Source organism: Pempheris klunzingeri, chromosome 2 (genome assembly GCF_042242105.1).
Source record: "Pempheris klunzingeri isolate RE-2024b chromosome 2, fPemKlu1.hap1, whole genome shotgun sequence".
Taxonomy (NCBI): Eukaryota; Metazoa; Chordata; class Actinopteri; order Acropomatiformes; family Pempheridae; genus Pempheris; species Pempheris klunzingeri.
The window spans coordinates 23,885,588-23,907,850 of record NC_092013.1 but is presented as its reverse complement, the minus strand read 5'-3'; the positions used below and the strand labels follow the sequence as shown (position 1 = coordinate 23,907,850).

Sequence of the window (22,263 nt, the reverse complement as noted above, 5' to 3'; positions counted from 1 at the left end):
TCGTTATCCCTAGGAGTGAGACAGACAGGTTATATAATCATTATTTCATGGTTGCAACATTGTCTGACAGAATCAACATTTCACTGAGAGCTTAGTTCACTTTACACACATGCATTCACACCTGGAAGCTGCCCAGTACAGCCACAGTGTGATCTGCTGGCCCGCTGGAGCTGTCACGGTTAAGGGCGGTGACGAAGGAGCGGCGAGCTAAGATCGTGCCAGCAACCTTCTGTCAGCTTCTCTAACTTTAAGGATACCAAGGATATCGTGATCGCTTATATCAAAACATAAAGAGCACAGTTAGAGACAGGCGACAGAAAGTCGTCTGAACTTTGACACTCTGCTGAGTGTTAAACCTGTGCTCAGTCTCCTCCATGTCCCCATTAGATGAATCCATCATATAGTTGAAGAATGAGGCGCTGAACAAATCCTTACTTTACAATCATGACGTCATCTGACAAAATCAACGTGAATACAGGTTCATGACACCAGCTGGATCCACCGGCTGTACAAACTTTCACAATAATCAATCACAGAGAACGTTAAAGATGACAAAAAGTCACTGACGCATAGTGTCTGACCTTCAGCTTAACACCATCGCTTTGCAGAAGCTCAGTTTTTCCCCCGAACACACTGAAACTCCAAGCTGGAGTTTTAAGATTTATACGCTCTGGCAGCTGTTTTGAAATAACTGAATAAAGGTCAGATTTTGGGTGAGAAATGAGAAAATGTTGCTTCACTATGGACAGAGGACTGAAACCAAGAGACAAAAGATGCATGTTATAAATTCACAGGAGGAGGAGACACATTTATTATTATCATCTCCCTGAATGACGGTCATCAACATGCACACCACACTCTTAACAAAGTGTATCTCATGTTAGCACAGCTGCCTCCTCCACCCGACACCAACTGTCTCCTCAATCCAGTATTTTCTTTCATGAACAGGGTTTGATCATTTAAATACACAGTCAAATGCACGCGCCACAGCCTCTCATCTGCACCTCTCAGCCTCTCATCTTCGCTCACACCAGGAGCACTGGGGCATGCTGGTGCTTACCGATCATTGCGGCCTCTGCCTCTGGAAGTGTTTGAAGAAATGCTAGCTGCACACTTCAATGAGCACAAGGGGCCCTTAGCGAAGATTTTCTCAGATTTATTATGATGTTCGCATTCGTCATATCCAAAAACAGATCAACACATAGATTAGATAACTGTTGGTCTAGGCGGAGTTATACAGTCCTCAAATGTTGACAGCTGAGTGGCTGGGATACTGTTCATTAATATGAACAGATGATATAAGGTTTAGTGATTAAGTCAGAATCTTCATAGCACTTCAGATTGTTGGCTGCATGAAATCAGATATGTGTGTTGCTGTGTACGAATGGCTGCTGGTCCACAGGTGTTACTTACAGGTTTACTCATGATCACATGTTAGTGTTAATAACATTCATATCAGAATTATTAATAGATAAACGTAGTTATGCAGCTCTTTTTAAAAAAAAAAACTTTCAGGATGCAATGAGGTAAATAAAATCAGACAATTAGAAATAATGGAAAATAAGATAATAAAAAAATACAAAATTAAAAGCGCAATAGAAAAAAGTAACACACTTTAAAAAGAAAGTGCCAATTTATGACAGTGACGTCATATATAAGTAGCAGCAGGTTTGAGAATAGTGCAAATGTGAAAAGCATGATGCCGTGCAGTATGACAATGTGGAATAGGTAAGTATGTGCAAAATTAAAAAAAAGTGGAATAAGATACCCAACAACAACAACATTTGTAATAATGATAATAAGAAGATGAAGAAGAAATATAATAAGAAATATGATCATAATAAATGTAATGTTAAATACAGTAGAAAAACAAGTAGAAAGCAGAAGAGCTGAAGATATGGACCGTCTCAAAGATGCCTGCAGAATAACCAAGAGGGCATTTAGACTTTTCGCTTTCTCTTTTTTCTTTTTCTTTTTAATTAAAACTTTAAATCAACTTTATTTTTGCCTGGGACTGTCTGGACTGCCTCGTGGACAGTCTCGTTTTTATATTTTATTTCAGGTACGTGATTCAAATATTGTGTTATTTTGTTGGATTTTGTCGTCAATTAAATTATACATTACATTATAAGAGTATAAATATAGCAGAGATCAATTAAACAAGGAGAATTAAGCAGACTAGACAATTTCCAACACTTCTGGCATACATTTGAATAGAGTCATGAACTGACACAGAATGTAGCTTTGCGATGGATCTTTAATGTCAAACGTGTCCACTTCTTTCATGTGCACTATAATGAGCATATAAGCACTACAAATGCTCAGAGGTCAGTATCAGCCAGAGGACGACGACCGTGCCTGCTTATGTTGTGTTCTGAATCCTTGCTAAAGGGCATTGGCCCCAACACTGTTCCATGTTGGTTTAGGGTTGCAGAGTGTGAAGCTGGACAGGAGAATGGAAACAAGTTGGCTTCAGACACCAGCCACTGAGCACCAGATGGCTACTCATGAAGATAGCCCCAGTGAACAGCAATCATGTTGTCGGAGGGATATGATGGGACACACACACAGATGTGCAGTGGCACAGATATAGACATACACACATAGTGGTTTTGACGGCGTGGAGATGGCTTAACGCTGCCCTGTAGCCTCAGAGGTGAGCAGGCTAACAGAGCAGGTCGCTGCACGGCAGTGATAACTGCACACACGTCACAACCTATTCTGGGACTGCCGCCTCACGCTCGGTGAGCGTCGCTGCTGCCCAGGAGTGACCTCCAGTCACATGGTCTTGTCATTTGTGGGAACCTGCACATTGCCCTTCCAGATCTGAAGCTCTATTTTAAGTTGTTTTACTTCATTAGGTACAGCAGGAAAAAAAAAAACAAGACGGGGAGTAAAAAAATTATGTTCAAAGGTCACCACTTATGGAGTCTGACCTCAGCAAATAGGTCTGACTCATCTAACCACCTAACATACACAAAGTATTCTTTGCCTGCAAAGGTTGTTGATCGTCTATCACAGTCTGGTTTTCCTTGAAACAGCATGCTACGTTTCTTTTAAACTACCTCTTTGTCATCTAGCTGTAGCATGTTCTTAGCCACACTGACAGCATGGCTCTACTTTGGTTCACACTATCAACAACTGTTGGACAGATTGCCATCAATTTTTGTACAATCATGATCACCAGAGGATGAACCCCGCGGCCTTTGGTGATCCTTTGACCTTTCACCCAGTGCCATCATCAGGATCAAGCACAAATAATGACATTCCCATCAGCCTCAGCTGTACTTTGTACAAATTAGCAAATGCTAGTACGCTAAACTATGATGGCGAACACGGTAAACATTATTCCCAGTAAACATCAGCATTAGTCTTATGTCGGTCAAAAACTTTCAAACTTCACCAAAATAATAAATAATCTCAAAACTGTTTCTATGCTATAAAATGTTTTTGAATGTTTTTAGTTTTGATCAAACTCCACATGATGTCACTTTTCATTTCAAAGCCTCTGTAGGAGTAAAATCAATACTTTTTTAAAAATCAAAACATTTCATTTTCTGTGTGTTGTGTGTCCCAGTTTGGCTACTGTAGGCCAACTACAACTGTTTTCTACATCTTTATTTTTTTTTTATGAAGTTGTGTTGACAGAAAAGCTGGTTTAGGTGAATTTGGTTTGGACTCTCCCACTTCACTCTCAGACGAATTGTCAACAGAAGGGTCGTTTATAGACTGAAAATTTATCACTTGACAGAGTTTTGCTCAAAACACCTACGTGTTATCGAAGAGCAGAGCTTTAAAGTCATTATTTGTTGTTGTGGTTTGAGTCCCAATTAAAAGCCTGAAAATCCCTCTTGGCAGAAGAGAGATGGGAAGGTGGCACTTAAAGTGAAAGAGACAGAAAGCTGTGAGTCAGAGAGGGATGCCGATTAATGGCATCAATAAAAGGCAGACAATGTGTTTTGCAGGAAGATGTGTGTGTGTGTGTGTGTGTGTGTGTGTGTGTGTGCACGTGTGAGAAGGCGGGGTTGTGCAGATAGAGCGAGATTTAAGCATGGCTGTTCAATCAATAGCTGAGCAGCCGAGAGTTCAGAGGAAACTCCTCCTGGTTCTCTTCAAAGGGTTCTTCATTATGCATGTGCTGCAATTACCTGACGTCTGGGAGGAAACGTACTGCTCCAAATTACATTCTGATTAGTTGTTCCAATCACAGGGTCAGAGCGGCAGCTTCGCTCAGCACTTCACATCTAACTTTAACTTCAGAAATGTTGGCAATCCTGACTCATTCAGTGTTCGCTGTACAGTATGTGACTGCTGTCATTACTCCCTCTTCTTCCTTCCGGCCTCCTCCTCCCATTTTTTTTTCCAATTTCTTCTTTTGCAGATGGAAAAGCTTTGTCAAAATGGAATTTTTAAACTTCAGTTCCTTCCTATCCCTCTCTTTCTTCTTCTTCTTGTCTGATTCTGTTTTGTTGTTTGTTACAATATAAATCAATCCATTTTTAATATTCATAAGATATGAAGCAATGCATTTCTTATGACACAGAGCGTAACTATGGCACTCCATTTACACCGAGTCGCTTCATGTGTCTGGCGTGGATCAAATATCCATCTCATCTACAAAATGCTCAGTGTGAATGCGTCCACAAAAGCGTTAAAGATGGATTTAGGAGGAGTCCCGGATGAGCCCTCATTTATGTTAAGTCGTTGTTGTCCAGGAAAAGGGAAGAACATGAGAGTGTCGGTGGTGTCTGGCGTAAAGTCACCGCATGATGTACCACACAATGAAAGGAGTCGAAGAAATCAAGCCACAACAGCAAGTTAGTGGGGAGTAAGGCTGCGGGTGGTGCCAAACTCAACAAAGGAATAAAACCAAAACCACTATGACTATTTACATTTAATAATTAAAAATCACAGCAGTCTTACTGGAAAACACACTGAACATAAAGCCCTAGACTACACTAAATTTGGAGTATTAAACTAAAATACACTGGCAGCAGCCGCCCCCCTACCTATGGCGCTCTACTCGACTCAACTCCACCTCAAAGTGGGTGGGGTCGTCATAGCAAGGCGGCCTGAAACTCCAGTGGCGTAATTTGTATGCGGCACAAACACAAACACAACTAAGGACATGGAGTGTTTGGTTTGCGTGTAGCCGTTTACCTCGTTCACAGAAATAATAAAAACGCACGGTCGCTGTTTCCAGGGTTTTAAAAACGGCGGGTTTGATTCTTGTGAACGAGTCGCTCACATGACTCAACCAGTGACGTCACTCCCTGGCCAATCAGTGGCCTGCAGTCTGTTAACGTCACATTTTCGGCTCGACTCAGCTCGCTTGGAACCCCGGCCGAGTAGGTACGAAAAAAGTACCTGGTACCAGGTACTATCACCTAATGGAAAACCATAAAGGTTGAGTCGAGTCAAGTAGAGCCGAGTAGGTGCTAGTGGAAAAGCACCACTAGTGTACTATACAAAAAAAGACTAAGTGTGAGTGCACAGTGAAGTGTGAACAAAAGAAAACTTAACCAAGCCCAGTCCCCAAGTAAAACAAGTGGCCCTGTAATATTTGCCCAAAGTGCTAATAAAGGAAAGCTCACAGTAATCACTAGTTAGCTTCTACAGCACTGGCAACTGAACCAAAGGGGCACAGCGGTGGACCGCTCAGACTTAATCACAGCCACCCAGCCGTCGTTGGCTCCACCATCATTTAAGCGTCAGAGCTGATGGATCCGGCTCCGGGAGTTGAGGAGCGGGTGGTGATGTTATCAAGCGGGGGGAAGAGGATGCGCCAATCACTGCAGGTGGGAACGGCCCAGGAGGTGGGACTGGGAGGCACACCTGGGGACTCATGGGACCTGTAGCTCACAGCAGCACTTAAGAAGTGACAACGCCCGTAACAAGGAGGTTTGAGACACAACTAGATGTTGAAAAGATATAAATGCATGTATAATCTCCCCCAGCTGGAGGTACAGTATGTCAGTGAGTACACAGTGTTCTCTTTGGCTTCACTAAAATTAACTGTCTCATTAAAGAAAGGAAAACAAAAACGACTCCAGTGATTTCAACACATACAAACAATGCTCCGAGCTGCTGTTGCATTTATATGATCCCTGATCAGCTCAGCTGTTAAATGATCTGTATGAGGGTGAGGGAGTAGCACGAGTTAGAGCAGTGAAGACGATAAAACATTTGTCTCCTGCTTGCAGTTCATAAAAATGAGCCATCCATGTGTTTTTGGCCATTTGTTAGCTTGCTTGCTAAACTCATATTGTTGTAACCAAACTGATAAAGTGCAGAAGCTCTTCTTCCTCCGGTGTTTGTGTCAGTTAGCAAACAGCTTCAAATGCATCACCACATCCCTGCTGACTGGAGGAGGGGCCCTGCCTTGATTTACATGTAGCCCAGAGAACAAAGACAGATTGTAAACAGATTTGTGAGAGACACACATACAGTATGTGGCTCTTTATCTCACTTGGATTGTATCTGGATGTGAGGCATTTGAAATGATGAGTGGAAACAGAGCCTTAGATTTAATGTCTATTTCAAAGAATAGAAACTGCATAGAGTCACTGCGAGCCCTGCTGCAGACGAGGTCCCAGTGGTGTCAATGCTCCTATCGATGGAGCACTTAAAGCTTGATAACTGGCAGCAAGGAAAGCAAACAAACTCGTACTGGTTTGTGTCCTCTCACAGCATAAACATCGCTTTCTCAAATGTGACGTCTAAAATGTTCAGTTTGTGATGACAGCTGTAATAAAAAAGTTTCAGATTAGCGCAAGTTCAGAAGATCAACTCAAACAGTTGTGAGGAGTTTTTTTTAGTAGTTTTATTGCGTCAACATATTGTTTGCAGATTGTTCGCTCGAACATTATTGGGGTAGCTAAAAGCATTGTGTCATGTGATAATGTTTCAAAACCTTCAACCAGACTGACATTTGCGAAGTGAATCAAGGAGACACAGCTCTGCAGTCAGCTCAGAATATCTGACCCAGTACATCTCGAGTTTAGGCGGCAAAGAGGTTCATTCAGTGTGATGCAGAACCGATAGCGTCACAGAGACGACCAGAGGCATGCAGGGAAGCCGTGTGTCTAATATTTGTTAAATATGTGTTCATTACAGAGTCTAGAATGGTCAGTTCTGCTCATACACAGCAGCAATGTTGGATAGACGTTTGTATGAATGCTTCACATCATAACCTCATTCGATTCCTCATTTTCTTTCTCTTTTTCTTCATTTTTCATGCAGATTACCATCTTAGTGACGTTTGTATATGTATTATATCACTACAAATCACTGAAATGGACAGCTTCACTATTACATTACATTACTCATCACATGACAGGGCATTATCAGTCCACTTGACAAGGGTGAATTCTGTCCTAGCTGCTTTCTCCATGCGCATTTCTTTGTCTCCATCTCCGGCAACCGTGACTTTTCTCGTTGTTTAAGTCAACGACGCAAATTAGTTTCATTGCTTCATCTCATCGGCTCGATTTTGGCAGTTTATCAGAAGATTTGAGAGAATGTGACCTTCTTTGCCACGTCAGCCTCTGGTAACCAAAGCAGACAGCTTACTGTGAGGTAAAGGATGGGAATGAATTTAAAAAAAAAAAAATAGAATTATCATAGTTTTTCTATTTTCCCTTATGCTGTCATAGTGCAGTGCCTTTCATTTCATTTGGGACTCAATAGCTATTTATTTTCAACTTTAGAAAATGCTTCTCTGTGTTACTTGTCTTTGTGGTTTGTAACATCATTTTAACACTTTTAGCTGGAAATAAATTGCTTCTTGCTCTCACGCTGATATTGCTTTTAAAACCAAACCAAAATTTCTATCAGAGTCAAATGAAAAAAACTAAACAAAACGACTTTGGTGACACAAATAGTGACAGGCTCTGCTTCACCAACCACAGCCAACTCAGTATCTGACCCTGAAAATCTCAGACTTTGGTCTCAGTGGTGGTTGACACTGAGGCAGTGGTGATTCACTAGGATAACATGTCACAATAGTCTGACACTCTTTACATCGCACTGTCACTGCAATCTCTGACCCAGAAAATGTTCGACATTTCTCAGTGAGTGAGAGCTGGAGAAACTCCAGCTCCAGAGAGGTGAAGTCATTAACCCTTGTCTGTTTTGTGGTCAAAACACAGATAGATGGAGTTATTTTTCTCAAATATTTCACACTGCTGTGTTCCCGCCAGCTGTGATGAATACCCTTTTCTACATAACAACATATGACCTTTTAAATGATCATATGTGGCATCCTTCTGTTTGCGTAGAACATACAACAAGATGCCTTAGGGGCGAAGGAAAGGGGAATTATAAGGGAGGTAGTGAGTTAGTTGTGTCTTTTGTCCAGCTGTCGGACATAATTGTGGAACATCACTTGTATTTGTTTACATTTTAGCAGTTTGGAAGTATGCTCTTTTTCTTATATTTCTAAGTGGATTTATGGATGTTCAATCACATTGACTCAAATGCGCCTCACGCATTAACTTTGCCTGTCCTCCAACTCTCCAGCTTCCGCTTAGAATTTCTTGTCTTTATCTTTTGCTTTTCGTCCTGTTGATTGTCCTAGGCTGTTTACGCACCACGTCCAGAATGTCACCATAGTTACAATGCCATCTAGAAGGATGAGTTAAATGACGCAAGCAGAGTGAAGAGTTCATTCCCCAGTAACCTTTGCAACTCAGACTCAGACAGGAAACTTTTCTCTTTTTTTTAAAATATTTTTTGTAGTGTACATTAATTTTTTTGAGTTTTTGATATCTTTGTGTAGATTCACGTGTAGTTATATCTGACAATTCACATTGTGGTTGAAGTATGTTTTAGTGTCAAAATGCCATTTTCCCAAGCCCCTCTAAAATCTGCTACTGCTACATACGAACCCCCCCTAGCCTGCCCCATATTTGTGACTGAACCAAGCAAGTGTATTACAGAACTTCCAAATTAGCCCTCAGAATTTATTTCACTGTGCTTCCCTTCCATCTCCCCACCAGTTATATACCTCCTTCTCCCATTACTTCTCTTTTTTGAAGTCAACCGCCATCACTTGTTCACACAGCAAAGTGGCATGGTTCTATCGCAGGCGATAGCCTGGTCGTTGAGGACAGAAGCACATTTTGCACACCGGTCTCCCTGGCAGACGACGGAGAGCCTGGCAGAGAAATGCACTTCTCTTGTGAACAGCCAGGCCAAAGCTTGCCAGGGAATTGACACATCACGGCGCTTTGTGGCACTTGCGCCTCCCGTGTGTCCTCACTGTCAGCGAGCTGCATGCGTGACTGTGTATGCGGTTAGGGGAGCAGAGAGCGTCAGCACTGGAGCTTACATCACTGCTTTTTGCAGCGGTTGAATGAGTTTGTTCATTTGAAGAATCCAGAAAGGAACACAGGTGGAGAAGCTCTTTAAACACATGTAACTTCAGGGCATTTTTTCTCAATTGACTGATGCTGTGTTTCTTGAAACAACAGTCCCATGGGAGGCTTTACAGTAAGCATGGTAGGGGTCACAGGAGTCTAGGTGGTGCATGCACACGAAATGGCTAGTATGCCTTTGTGAAAATGTGCAAGTACAAAATAAACTGGAGGATGCTGAGCTTTTCTGATACAGCAAATATGGTAATCTGAATAACTAAACAAGAGCAGGGAAACAAGAGTTTTACAGTGCAGCATTTTAATAAAACAGTCTACTTTTTATGTTCATCAAACAATAGTGGTGGTGATTGTTATCGTATTTAGTGGCCCTGCAGCTTCTACTCAGGACCAAGAAAGATCTGACATTATATATGCTCCATAAAGTGGGCTAAGTCCCATCAGGGATTCATATAAATTAAGATCAAACACCGTGTTCGCCCTTGAGGTTACATCCTGATGCAATTATTGTTGAATCCCCACTTTTTCCAATGTATGCTCTGCATACTGTTGCACTAATGCTCATTTCCAAAGAGTAATTACAAGGACATTTCTAATTTAGTCTCCTTTCAAGCTGCGAGGAGATGCCGCAAAAATAATCTGCCCTTCAGTTAGACACAGTTTAATGTCTATTCATTACTTCTTTGTAGCTTTGGAGAGAGAATAAGCTCATGGAAAATAAATACATACATTGCTATGTATGGTATGGGAGTATGGTACATTTAGGAGTGAGATACTGCATCAGTGAAATCCTGTTTAATGTTATTTGAAGCATAAGGCTACATGGCATGTATCAAACTACATCAATGCAAGAAATAGCAGGAGAGTTTTTCTGTTTACTTACATTATTTATAATCTCAAAAAAAAGAAATCTTTAAATAGATGGCAGCAGCACAGCTGTCCCTCTCCATCTCGCAGAGACTGAAAATCATTTCAGTCAAAGTATCCTGAGAGATAGTTATCATGGCTGCCCCAGATTTTGCATCCATGCTGCAGTTCAGTTGATGTAGAAGCTCCACTCGCAGAAGGAATATACAGTATGTAGGAAAAAAATCCAGCATTAGCGGTGCAACAGACACACCAGATAGATGATTTGTTTGTCCTGAAGTGAGTCTGTAATTTCAGTGATTGATGCACGACAGATGCAGAGCTGCTGGGCATCTACAGCAGTCACGTACACACTGGGGGAAAAAACACTGACATTACGTCTTTGTTATTAAGAATGTATGGAAACTAGTTAGCGAGTGAGCGGTGGGGGGGGGGTTAACAGTGTTAGCTGAAGGTTGTAGATAGATGCTTGAGATGTTTTGCTAAAAGTATTGAATAAGCAGTGCAAACAACAACAGTTGTAGCTGAAGGTGAAGGCTGAATAGTTAAAATAACGTAACGGCTGAAATTGTATGAATGGTATTGTCCAGTTGTATAAAAACAATATTGTAATAATATCCACTTTTATAATGTTATAATGAAATGTCTAATATCCAGTTGAAGCTGACAGGTGGTGCTGATGATGCTTGAGTTCATGTGACAGGGCTGTAGGGGCACGCCTGACAAAAAAGGTTGGGAACCGTTGATCTACAGGATAAGAGGCACCACTTTTTGCAACATTGTTTGATATGCAAAGGAAATCTTGATGCAGACTACAAGAGCTGTCCGGGCCGAGATGCCCTCAGATGCCCTGAGAGGCCTCAGGGCATCTGCTGAGCTTCCTCCCCCTGCCAGGGGTGAGAGGAGGCAGCTCGATATCTTCCCTACCAGAGTCAGTCTGTGCAAAAGGCTATCAGCACGTCTTACAGCGAGATCACATCACGAAGTGAATTATGAATTAGATCTTTGACTGTAATGGAGTCTTTTCAAGTTTTATTCTCTGTGCCTCTATTCTATTTTTCTCTTTTATGTCTGCCTTTAACCCCCGTCACCGCGCTCCCATAACCACCACCTCCCTCACAAAGGAACACGTCAGCTCTCCCCCGACGTCTTCCACCCTGCTGATTTGGAGCTTCATGCAGAGAAACTTATAGAGGTCAAGCTCCTAATTTTAGCCTGTCAGAAATTATTAAAATGTATGCGTCAGTGACATCATCACAGGCTGTCAAGGACGTCTCAGCAGTATCGGTGACAGAGAGAGGGCATAATCATTTTGAAGACAATACTTAAAGCGGAAGAAGAGGGAAATGATTAAGTGCACTTCTTAAGATAAAGGACTCCTCTCCTTATAAGTCAATTTCCTGTACTGACTAGTGACTAGGATCTAAATGATAGAGTGGAGGAGACAAAGCTGTCAACAAAGAAGAAAATGAATTTGCACTTGATTCCTAGTTTTCTTCTGTTTATACATCATCCATTTTTCAGGGTGGTGTATTTTGATAGAGACTGCATCTTAAAATGTACAGTACCAGTCCAAAGCCTTCTCATGCGATGTCTTTTCTTTATATTTATTATTTTCTGCATTGTAGATGTATAGTGAAGACATCTAAACGGTGAAGGAATACAGATGGAACTATGTAGTAAACAAAAGTGTTATATAAACCAGAATGTGCTTTATATTTTAGATTCTTCAAAAGTAGCCACCTTTTGCTTTGACGGCAGCTCTCGGCATCCTCTCAGTTAGCTTCACGAGGTAGACGCCTGGAATGGTTTTCAAACCCTTTTTGAGGAATTTCCGGAGGGGCTGAGCACTTGGCTGCTTGTCCTTCACTCTACGGTCCAACTCATCCCAAACCACCTCAGCTGGGTTAAGATCAGGTGATCCTTCACTCTCCTTCTTGGTCAAATAGCCCTTAGATAGCCTGGACGTGTGTTTGGGGTCATTGTCCTGCTGAACAACAAACGATGGTCTCACTAAGTGCAAACCAGATGGGATGGCATGTCGCTGCATAATGCTGTGGTTGCCATGCTGGTCAGGTATGCCCTGAATTTTGAATAAATCGCCAACAGTGCCACAGTAAAGTACCCCAACAACTATCACGCCTCCATGCTTTGTGATGGAAACCTGCATCTCACTAAGACATGGTGGATGGAACCAAAAACCTCAAATTTGGACTCATCAGACCAAAGTACAGATTTCCATTGGTCTAATGTCCATTCCTTGTGTTTCTTGGCCAAAGCAATTTTCGTCTTGTTGTTCTTCTTGTTGTTCTTGAAGCCAGTAATTGCTTCTTTGACGCAATTTGACCATGAAGGCCCGATTAACGCAGTCCTCTCTGAACAGTTGATGTCGAGATGCGTCTGCTACTTGAACTTTCTGAAGCATTTATTTGGGTTTTAATCTGAGGTACTTTTAATTTGGTAACTGGTTACTCTAATGAACTTATCCTCTGCAGCAGACGTCCCCATGACAACCAGTTTCATCGAAGCATTTGATGCTTTTCGCGACCGCACTTGAGGATGCGTTCAAAGTTCTTGAAATTGTCTGGATCGACTGCCCTTCATGTCTTAAAGTGATGACTAACACAACACAACTAACACATGAAATACTTCCCATTTGGTGTAATAAGAATCATTAGTGGCTATTTGTGTGTTTTGTGGTGACAGAAAGAGTTACAGCTTCAATTCTCCTCTGGATCCTGGATTTTAATTCAGAAGAAAAGCAAACGAACAGTGGGGTCTGTGCCACACCAAACAAATGTCAACAAAACACAAGGGTTATAGGGCTGATATCATATATTCATTCAACATTAAAGGCAATTACATTTTAATTTGGTTAATTGAGTATATTTGAGAGGCTTTACTTAATGAATTCAAAGTACTCCCCAGACAAATGGCATATTTTATTCATATGTTTTTGGTACTGTGTTCATCTGTTTTCATCTGTTTTCAACCTGCTAGATTTAATGGAAAAATGCAATCCGGTTGTAAGAGTAGTGCTTGACTATAATTTTCCACTGCTTTTATGTAAGTGCGTCTGCTGTTGTTGATATGTTTATCTTTCTGTGTTGACTCAAATACTCTATGTGTGCCAGATATAGTTTTGCATATCTGTGTTTGCTTGTTTAAAAAAAAAAAAAAATTAACTAGCTGAAGGAAGAAAACAGAGAAAAAGAGGATGGGGTTAGCACATGGGAGTCTGGCCTTAATGTAAAATCACAATTTCATAGTGATCTTGTGTTAGTTCTGATATCACATAGGATTTCATAATTTGTGTTTTTTGTTTAAGGTTGAATAAAATCCTTTTGCCTTTGACCTGTTTTGTTTTGAAGTCTGTTTATCGTCATAGTTAACGATAATCTCTTAATTTACTTATGTGATTAGAAACCTACTCACCACCTTCTACATTACTAAGCCCATTGTAATTTATGCTGAGGTTATACGCTTGGAGCTATTTCTGGTGATCCCGAGCTCAATTCTTATTCATTCCAGTAAAATCTTCATGTCTTGCCAAGCATTTTATGACCATATGCGACGGTTTACTGTTGTCTTGGCATATGTTTGGGCAGTCGTACAAAAGGCAGTGTTACAGGCAAAATGGCTTGTTTTAACATCTACAGATGGGGCCAAGAACTTGAATTTAATGCAATTTCTTACTGGGAAGATTGACCCTCCACTCTACAATGCCCTAAAAGTCTCGTTTATCTGATGATGCTTACTCATGTTATTTTTTCTGGATGCAAATGGTGGCAGCATGAGGAGGTAAACTTGTTTCTAGGAGCACTTCAAATGTTTTACATAAAAACGATGATTTAAGTGCGGAACAGATAAGCAGGCAAACACTCATACATTAGGAAACACCTTGTTTGTTATGATTCTTCGCACTTGAGTGCTGCTGTCACATTCAGCGCTGGCTTGATTGTGATTGTTAAAGCCTAATGAGTAAACCTCTTTTGTTTTGCTGACCTGTTGTTGGTTGTCTTTCAGGGTTCGATGCGTACTTCACGTCACGGACTCTGGAGAACAACAGGAGGAACGTGTGGTTTGCAGAGTACTGGGAGGAGAACTTCAACTGCAAACTGATGAGCTCATCCAAGAAAGACGAGAGCAGCAGAAAGTGTACAGGTAAGCCTATTTGTGTGTGTGTGTGTGTGTGTGTGTGTGTGTGTGTGTGTGTGTTCCCTCCTTACCTGAGGTACTCTATCACAGGACAGATGGACGGATGCATAACCAAGGGCTTAATTTCCACTGGGGATGCGGGAGACGTGACCTTTGAAAAGCCTCAAATTTCTGTCTAAAGCCTTTGTGAACATTATCCAGATGAAAAAAGATCTGAGTTGATAAAAAAAAGAATATATATATATATATATATATAGTCCCACTCACTTACAGTATAACCTTGCTCACAACAAAATGCTTAAGGAGAATCATCCAGTACTTTAATGATGCGTTACCCTCAGCTTTGCCTCTCAAGCGACATGCAGGCTGCCTAATCTTAATGTTGAAGGTTGTTGGTGCTGAAGACTCTGCACAGGGCTGAAAGTACTGCCAACTTTCTCCAAAAAAAAAAAAAAGTCAGTGTCATTTAGTGTCATAGATCAGTGCTCGGAATATAACTGAATGTCAGAACTAACTGATATGGAATTCATTTGTTAAAACTGAAAGACTAATCTCACAATTAAGTAGATTTTGATCATGACATGTATATTTTGCTGCTGTGTCACCAACATCTATGATGGAATCAGGCCTTTAACAGCATTAGAAATGATTTGTTTAAATACATGTGTGCAGTGTTAGTCATAGGGTTGAAAGATTTGGTTTTAATTTTGTGAGTTGAAGGTAGTTGGACATATGCTATGCCTTCATCTAGATACTCACTTTTTGGTAAAAGCAATGCAAATTAGTGTGTGTTTCATCCATATGTGGATAATGAGTTAGTGGAAGTGAAGAAACAGCTCCAGTCAAGCTCAAACAATGGGAAACCATGTGGAAAACATGGAGGAAATATGACATTACTGTTTCATATCAATGTGAGAAAGGTTACAGTCTCCTCGTCTCTCTACACAGAACTGATGTTCTCAGCTCTTCACTGGGAGCTTGAGTGACAGTGAAGTCATGTGCCTCTTGTACGTCATAATTTATTCAGTCTGTTTCCATTTGCTTTTTCTTTTACACACACCAACGTTTCTGCCTGCTACCTTCAGCGTGAGGCCCGTGTGTGTGTGTGAATATGTCTCCTTTCCAATTTTTCCTCCTGTATGAATAGTAAGTGAATTGATGAATGTAAATGTACTGTTTCAGCGCTTTGAGTGGTAGAAAAGACTAGAAAGGCGCTATACAGGTACAGTCCATTTACCTTTTACTAAATTAGGTGTTGAGCTAATGGTCGCCCCTTGCTAACAGCTTACAAAGGCGCTGAGATGAAGATACAATGAGTATATTTAGAAACTGTGAGACGGAGGCTAGTTGGAGCGCTCTAACGGGTTGAAATTATGCGTAAACAGAATTTCACAAATTGAAATCCACTAGAGCCTCAAGCCAGACAAAAGAAAGTCTTAGTGAAAGAATCCTTCAAAACTGGTTCAGTCAGTCAGTCAGTACCGATATCTTAGAACTAATGAACGCCATGATTGCATATTGACTTTTTGCGTACATTTGGTCCTTTTTCATGGAGGTTGTTGCGAAGGTATTCCTGCATTAGCAATGGTAAACAGAAGCTCATGACTTTCTGTTCTCTATTCCTGTCTACGATCAATAATGCACAGCAATTAGTGACCTAATATGATAGTGTGAACAGACCTTGAACACTAATGAACCTGTTCTATTAAGCCTATTGATTCAAGCCACAAAAGAACATATCATCTTGTCTTACTTATTTTTCTTTAGATTTGTCTCGTTGCATTTCAGCTACCTTTCGCCCTCCTCTCTTATTTCCTGCAGTCGCTCCGATTCATGATCGATTGATTAATGGCGATGGATGATTATATTCAAATATATGATTTTTACAGTCATGTGCCCTTCCAAATTAATTGCATAATTCATCATCAGAAAATTCCCATTTCCTTGCAAATCTTTGTTCTCCTTTGCTTGGTGTGACGTCCTTCCCTCCACATAGTATAATTTGAACCGCAGAGACAGATGGGATCATCTCTGCCCCCTACAACTAAACCTTCAATTACATAATGAACACGCCTTCTGTGCCATTTCAGGATGATTGACTCCCTCTGCACCCTCAAAGCAGCAGGCATGGAGACAAGACAGACCGACAGACAACTTTATTCTAAGAAACTACCCTAATGACTCAGACAGGGAGAAATTCAACCGAACTCGCTCAGAATTAAAAGCACTCAGAGGAGGTCAGGATTTTTTCTGTAAAAGAGATGATCATTATTTTCCTCTATTTGCAAAGAAAAGAGGAATTCTAAGGATAATACTTGACATCATGCTATTATTTAAAGCTGTATAAGCCAGGTTAGGATGAGCTGCAAGTAATAGTGCAGTAGTGCAAGTCATTTTGGCAAATCAAAAAGGTTCTATGTTATGACATCACCTCTTCAGTAAATGTTCCCGTTTTCTATTTGCTCTAATTGTCTGGCACAGTCCTAACTACTCGCTGTAGCTTCAGCCAAAAAGTAACTTGCATGTGTGTGACCTTGGTACCTTGTTAAGGACAGAGACCAATCAGTGTTTTGGCATTTCTTAGTGTTCACTTGAATAAATCATGCAGATGCAGAGCTCTGTGGCAGCACAATGTCTCGGCGGTAAGCACCGTCTTACTTCCCACAGTAAGAAAGTTTAAATGTCTGCCGCCATCGAATATGTGTGGAAATAATAATGATAATAACACGTTCAGCTTCAGAATTGCAGGCGAGTCCTCAAAAACACATGAACAGAAATCAGCGATATGATAGTTTGGAACAGTTAGAAACAGTGTGTGGCCAATTAACAGGGATTTTTGAGTATATATTCGTGTGGAGTTTTGATACTCTGTCTATGTTTGTGTAGACTTACTGCGATGGGAAAGACGGGAAATTAAATGTAACAGATCTGCTTTAAGCAAAAGGAACTGGTTATAAAATGTGTTCTCGAAGATGTGTGTGTTCCTCCCTGAATCATTAAATTTAAAGGCCCCTCCATCCCGATGGCCTGAATAGCAATGGATAGCTGGATGGTGGGATGCATAGTAGCATCTGTAGTAGGGTTCAAAGTGGTGCTAAGGCTCATAGCATCACAGCAGAGTTTTTTTGCTAAACCATCTTAACCAATTAGTTTAACATCTATGTTATTTGTTTTTTACTGTAATATCAACATTGAAATTGATTATATGCAACTAATTTGCAAAAGCAAATATGTTTTTACTCACTTGTCAGCAGGAATTTATAAAAATAAAAATGGAATTTGCTTAAAGATGTGTTTTTATCAACAGAACAATTAAAGGCTGGTAATAGCATAATCTTCCCACTCACAAAATGGCAATACTGCACCTAAAAGTTAATTGACGATGATTGTTAGTTGACGGTGTATTTCATTTGTGTCCTGCCAGAATATCTGATCTTGCAATAGAATATCGGTTCGTAGCAAGTAAAGCATGGTTAAGGTGTTCTTTGTGGACTGTCTTATAGAGCAAAATTCAAAGAGGGTGAAGGTCCAGAGGCCTGTATTACTTAATGAAGTAGTCATTTTAACTCAAATAATGATCTATCACTAAATTCTTGGTTTTGTGTCTAAACCTAACCAAACCTTAACCATTTAGATATCAGGAAACTGATGTGTTTTGTAACAGTGATTTGATCAGGGGCGTCAGACCAGGAAAGGCAAGAGAAAAATCATGCTCTTGGTTTAAAACAGGAAAAGCCTGCACTGAGACCAGCTTCTTTCACCATCCCTCACCAAAGTGCCGTTGTTACCGAACCTACATGACTCACGTATACTAACTATATGACTCAGAATGATAAAGATAGTCTCCTGCCCTCCCTCCCAGTGGATGCTGGGATAATCACCAACCCCCTGTGACCGTGAACAGGATGAATGGACGGATGTATCCCACCTTGAAAACAGTGCACATGCTTTTACAAGCGTTGCAGCAAATAAACATGACACCCTCAACAGCGCTGTTTTATGTATCCTGCTGATGCTGAGTCTGTGGTCACACATCACCGTCATGCCCATAATCTCAGTAAAGAACCGTCTATCAGTTGTTATTGCTGTAATAAAGCTGCCACATGCTGCAGCATTGGGATGCTGGCTTTTGGTTTGTTTAGAAGAGGTTTACTCACTGGTTACTGACTTTACAATGAACCATCAGTCACACTGAGTGGCTTTATGTTGCTTGATTGCAGTGATGTTATCCATTTGAAACATGGAAGTAATTATATTTGCCAATATGATGATATTTTGTTTTTATTACATCAGCTGTTGGGGATTAAAATGTGAAATGATTTAATATACAGCACAGAATTCCAGTAATCCAGGATGTAGTCAGGACTGTCTGATTTGTAAAAATATGTGACATACCATCTTATAGTCTGCACCCTTCTGCGCACCTTCAGTGTCACTTCAGTAAACACTTACAACTACAACTACGTTACGGCTTGCTAAAAAGATGGGCTTAAAATAAAGTGTTACCAAGATAACAAAGCAATTAATCCAACTATTGTCCGTACTGGGGAAAGTACTAAACTTTCGAATCAGACCAGCCAATCAAAACCCAGCTACAGATGAACCAGCACCCATGCTGCCCATGTGACTTTGAAAGAAGCAATAAACACAGATACAATTTAAATGAACTAAGATCATTTTCAGAATGATACATGAAAGATAAACTTTACCATTTCCTATAGGCTCATATACTGTATGATGTTCCATATTCAAATAATAGTGTCATGTTATACAGTATATGTTCTTTGTATGGTGTCATATATAAAAACAGTAGGTTTTGAAATGGATGGAAAAATCAGTAGTATTTTTGGGGTCGAGTTTGTTATCAAAAAGTATCAGGTATCTTTAAAGGAAATATTGATTTTTAATTATTCCATTATTAGGGAAAGCACAATAACCAGTTTTATCATAATTTGTTAGTTGCTTTATTTACTTATTTTCCAAGTTATTTAAATTAATTTACATAAAGGAGAGATCACTGTGAAACAAAACAAATGCCCCTGAAAATATTGAGGAGGATGACGCCCAGAAAAACAGCAGCACACCATAGCAGCATCTCTCTCTCTCTCTCTCTCTCTCTCTCTCTCTCTCTCTCTCACTCATTTCATTTTGCCAGTTTGTTTCCCACTAATCCCAGTGGCCACGTCCGCCTGATCATGTATTAATGTGGTTTTTGGTTTACAATTCCCCAACTGAAAATTACAGCTATTCGGAAAGTTAAAGACAATATCAAATAATATATGTCCTCAATATATAAAACACATTGAGTGCTGTTATAAACGGAGGGGATGATGCACGGTAGGGTGATTGCCCCGCTGGCAATGACAAGCAGCGGCAGATACTCCACGGTGACCTGTTTCTTTACTGATGCCCCCAAACATAATTCTACTACATCAACTAGGGCAATTATTTGTGTTATCAACCCATTTACCAGACCTAAAAATAATGTGACATCTGGTTAAAATGATGCCATTCTCAAGCCAGTTTTTTCTGTGCATTTAGCAACTCCATGCATGGTTTGATTTTGATCTAACAGGGAATGAGAACTCAAATTACTCCAATTAAGCCATTTATCAATCCAGTTATTCTTTTAGATTAGTTACAGTATTGTATGTTCATTGAGAGTATATAGACTGAATTCATAAGGGATTTTCTGATTATTTTCTAATTTGTGCATCTGTTTATTTGCACAGTAATTCTCTCAGCTGGTTTCTTTTTTTGCCACTAATACAAATGATCATTGGCTGATGTTAGTGGTAAATCACTCAGGAGCAGCAAACGAAGCAGCCTTGATGAAAAGGCTGGAGCCAGACTATACGGCACATTTCCGTTAATGACCGAGAATCTGGAGCTTCCTATGACCTAATCTAAGTTCTAGGTTGTGCCATTGGAAAGGGGGCACCAAGACAAAAACTTCATCATTTTTATGTTCTGTTTGATCAAACAGATGAGAGCAGTCCAGTTGCGGGACAGACAACAACGGAGAAGTAATATCGTTTTTCTTTCACATTTACGCATCATGACTTTTTAATATATCGTTAAAGTTTCATAGGAGAACATAGAACATAGATCAAAGCAAAAAGGGAGAGCACGAGAGAGAGAGAGAGAGAGTGCCTCTCAGCTGGCCGAGTCCTTTGGGAGCAGGCTGGCTGTCAGACCGGCCCTTGTTGCACCCTGAAAAAGGGGGAAATTAATGAAGATGCTCAGACACGATGCTTCTTCTCTGGCAGCTTCAATGAGAAGGAGGCATCGTGGGCGAGAGCTCCCACTTCCGGGCCTCTGTAGTCATGACTACTCAGTCACAAGCATCATTTCTCAAAAACTCTCAACAAGTAGATCATAAATCATCTTCTCTGGCAGGTAGGCATCATTATACCCTTTAAAAGTTTTTAACTGGGTCAACCTTTTTTAACTCTATTTCACAGGACTTGAACATGTTAGCTTTATTTAGAGGACTTCAATCAATCAATCAATCAATTAATCACAATCACGCTATCTCCGCTCCATAACTGTCAAACCAACTGCTGCTTCATTCTCTCCTCAGTCAGAAGATCACACTGCTGCAGAGCACACTGAACAGCAGGATTTCTTCGAGAGGAAATAAAACATAGCCGTGCAGTGTTTGGTCGTGCTGCCCTGCTACTGAGTGGAAAAAGAAACAGCTTACTACTGCAAATATTGCGTGATTTTGAAAAAGCCCAGTGGAAAAAGTAGCAAACTACTAATACACTCCCCATCACTGTGAACACAATCTACAGCTAACAGGACAAATGCAGAAGAAGGCGGCAAAACAGACGCTGGATGTTCTTCCACGCAGTGTTTATAGAGGTGCAATCCAGCTGTTGCATTTATCTTCCCCCGACAATACCTGAACCTGGATTTAGTACCACCTCCTGATCAGAGCCTCACTTTAGCTTCAGGAACTGGTCTCCTAAGTGGGAGGGGAGGCAGAGGAAACAAAACTAGAATGGAGACAGAGGACACACCTGAAGCTACAGGTAGTTAAGACCAGGAGTAGAAAGGAGGACAGTGACTCTGCTGTGTGGATAATATTATGCTCATGGTGACTTTGACGGCTGAACCCATGATAAAATGATCCCAATACGGTCCGGTGGGCGTCCAGTTTAGAGTTTTTCTGTGTGTGTAAGAGAGTGAAAGAGAGGAATGAGCAGGTTGGAGAGACGACAGGGATTGAGGGACTCCAGTTTACGAGATAACATTAAGCTCTGGGTCCCTTTGCCACGGGAAGGGAAACAGAGAGGGGTTAGAGACTATAGTCTGGGCCTCCAGAGGCTTCCTAAGAAGAGATAGGAAGATCAGCGCTCTCTCAGAGCTCCAAACACACGGCAGCGGATACCCATAGTAATAATAGGTGCTATCAGTGCAGAGAGCCCAGTGATAGCTGAGCTGAGAACAGTAAGCTTCCCTCGCAAAACAACATCTCGCAAAGTCAAGGCACAGCGCGCGCACAGGTCAGGAGGAGTGTGTTTTTTGAAGCAGATGGTATGGCTGTTATTAAGGATAACATGGTGCTTGAGAGCAAAGAGAGCCAGTTGTTAAGTGGGTGGAGAACATCTGCTTCTGGTGTTACAACCGGATAGTTTTTCTCAGCTAATTGTTAAGTCTACATCCAGGTTGTAGTGTCTTCAAAACTAAGTGTTGTTTTTGTTCATCTTCAGGTTTGTCAGTCACCAATAAGACCTTTGTTTGATTTGTATTCACCACAGGCATCTTTTGCTATGCAGAATAGAATGACGTTATTGAATTGCAGTTTAGTGTTCAATTTACATTAAAGCCCCAAGGATGGAAACTCACATTCCAGCAC

General features: G+C 40.8%; 1 protein-coding gene across 1 annotated transcript in view; it reads left to right on the top strand.

Moving 5' to 3' along the window:
* grm7 (glutamate metabotropic receptor 7) overlaps nt 1–22,263 on the top strand; it is a 276,820-nt gene that overhangs the window by 159,321 nt on the left and 95,236 nt on the right. Inside the window, exon 5 of the mRNA XM_070845371.1 lies at nt 14,268–14,405. Coding sequence (XP_070701472.1) covers nt 14,268–14,405 — 138 coding nt within the window. The remainder of the gene's footprint in view (nt 1–14,267; nt 14,406–22,263) is intronic.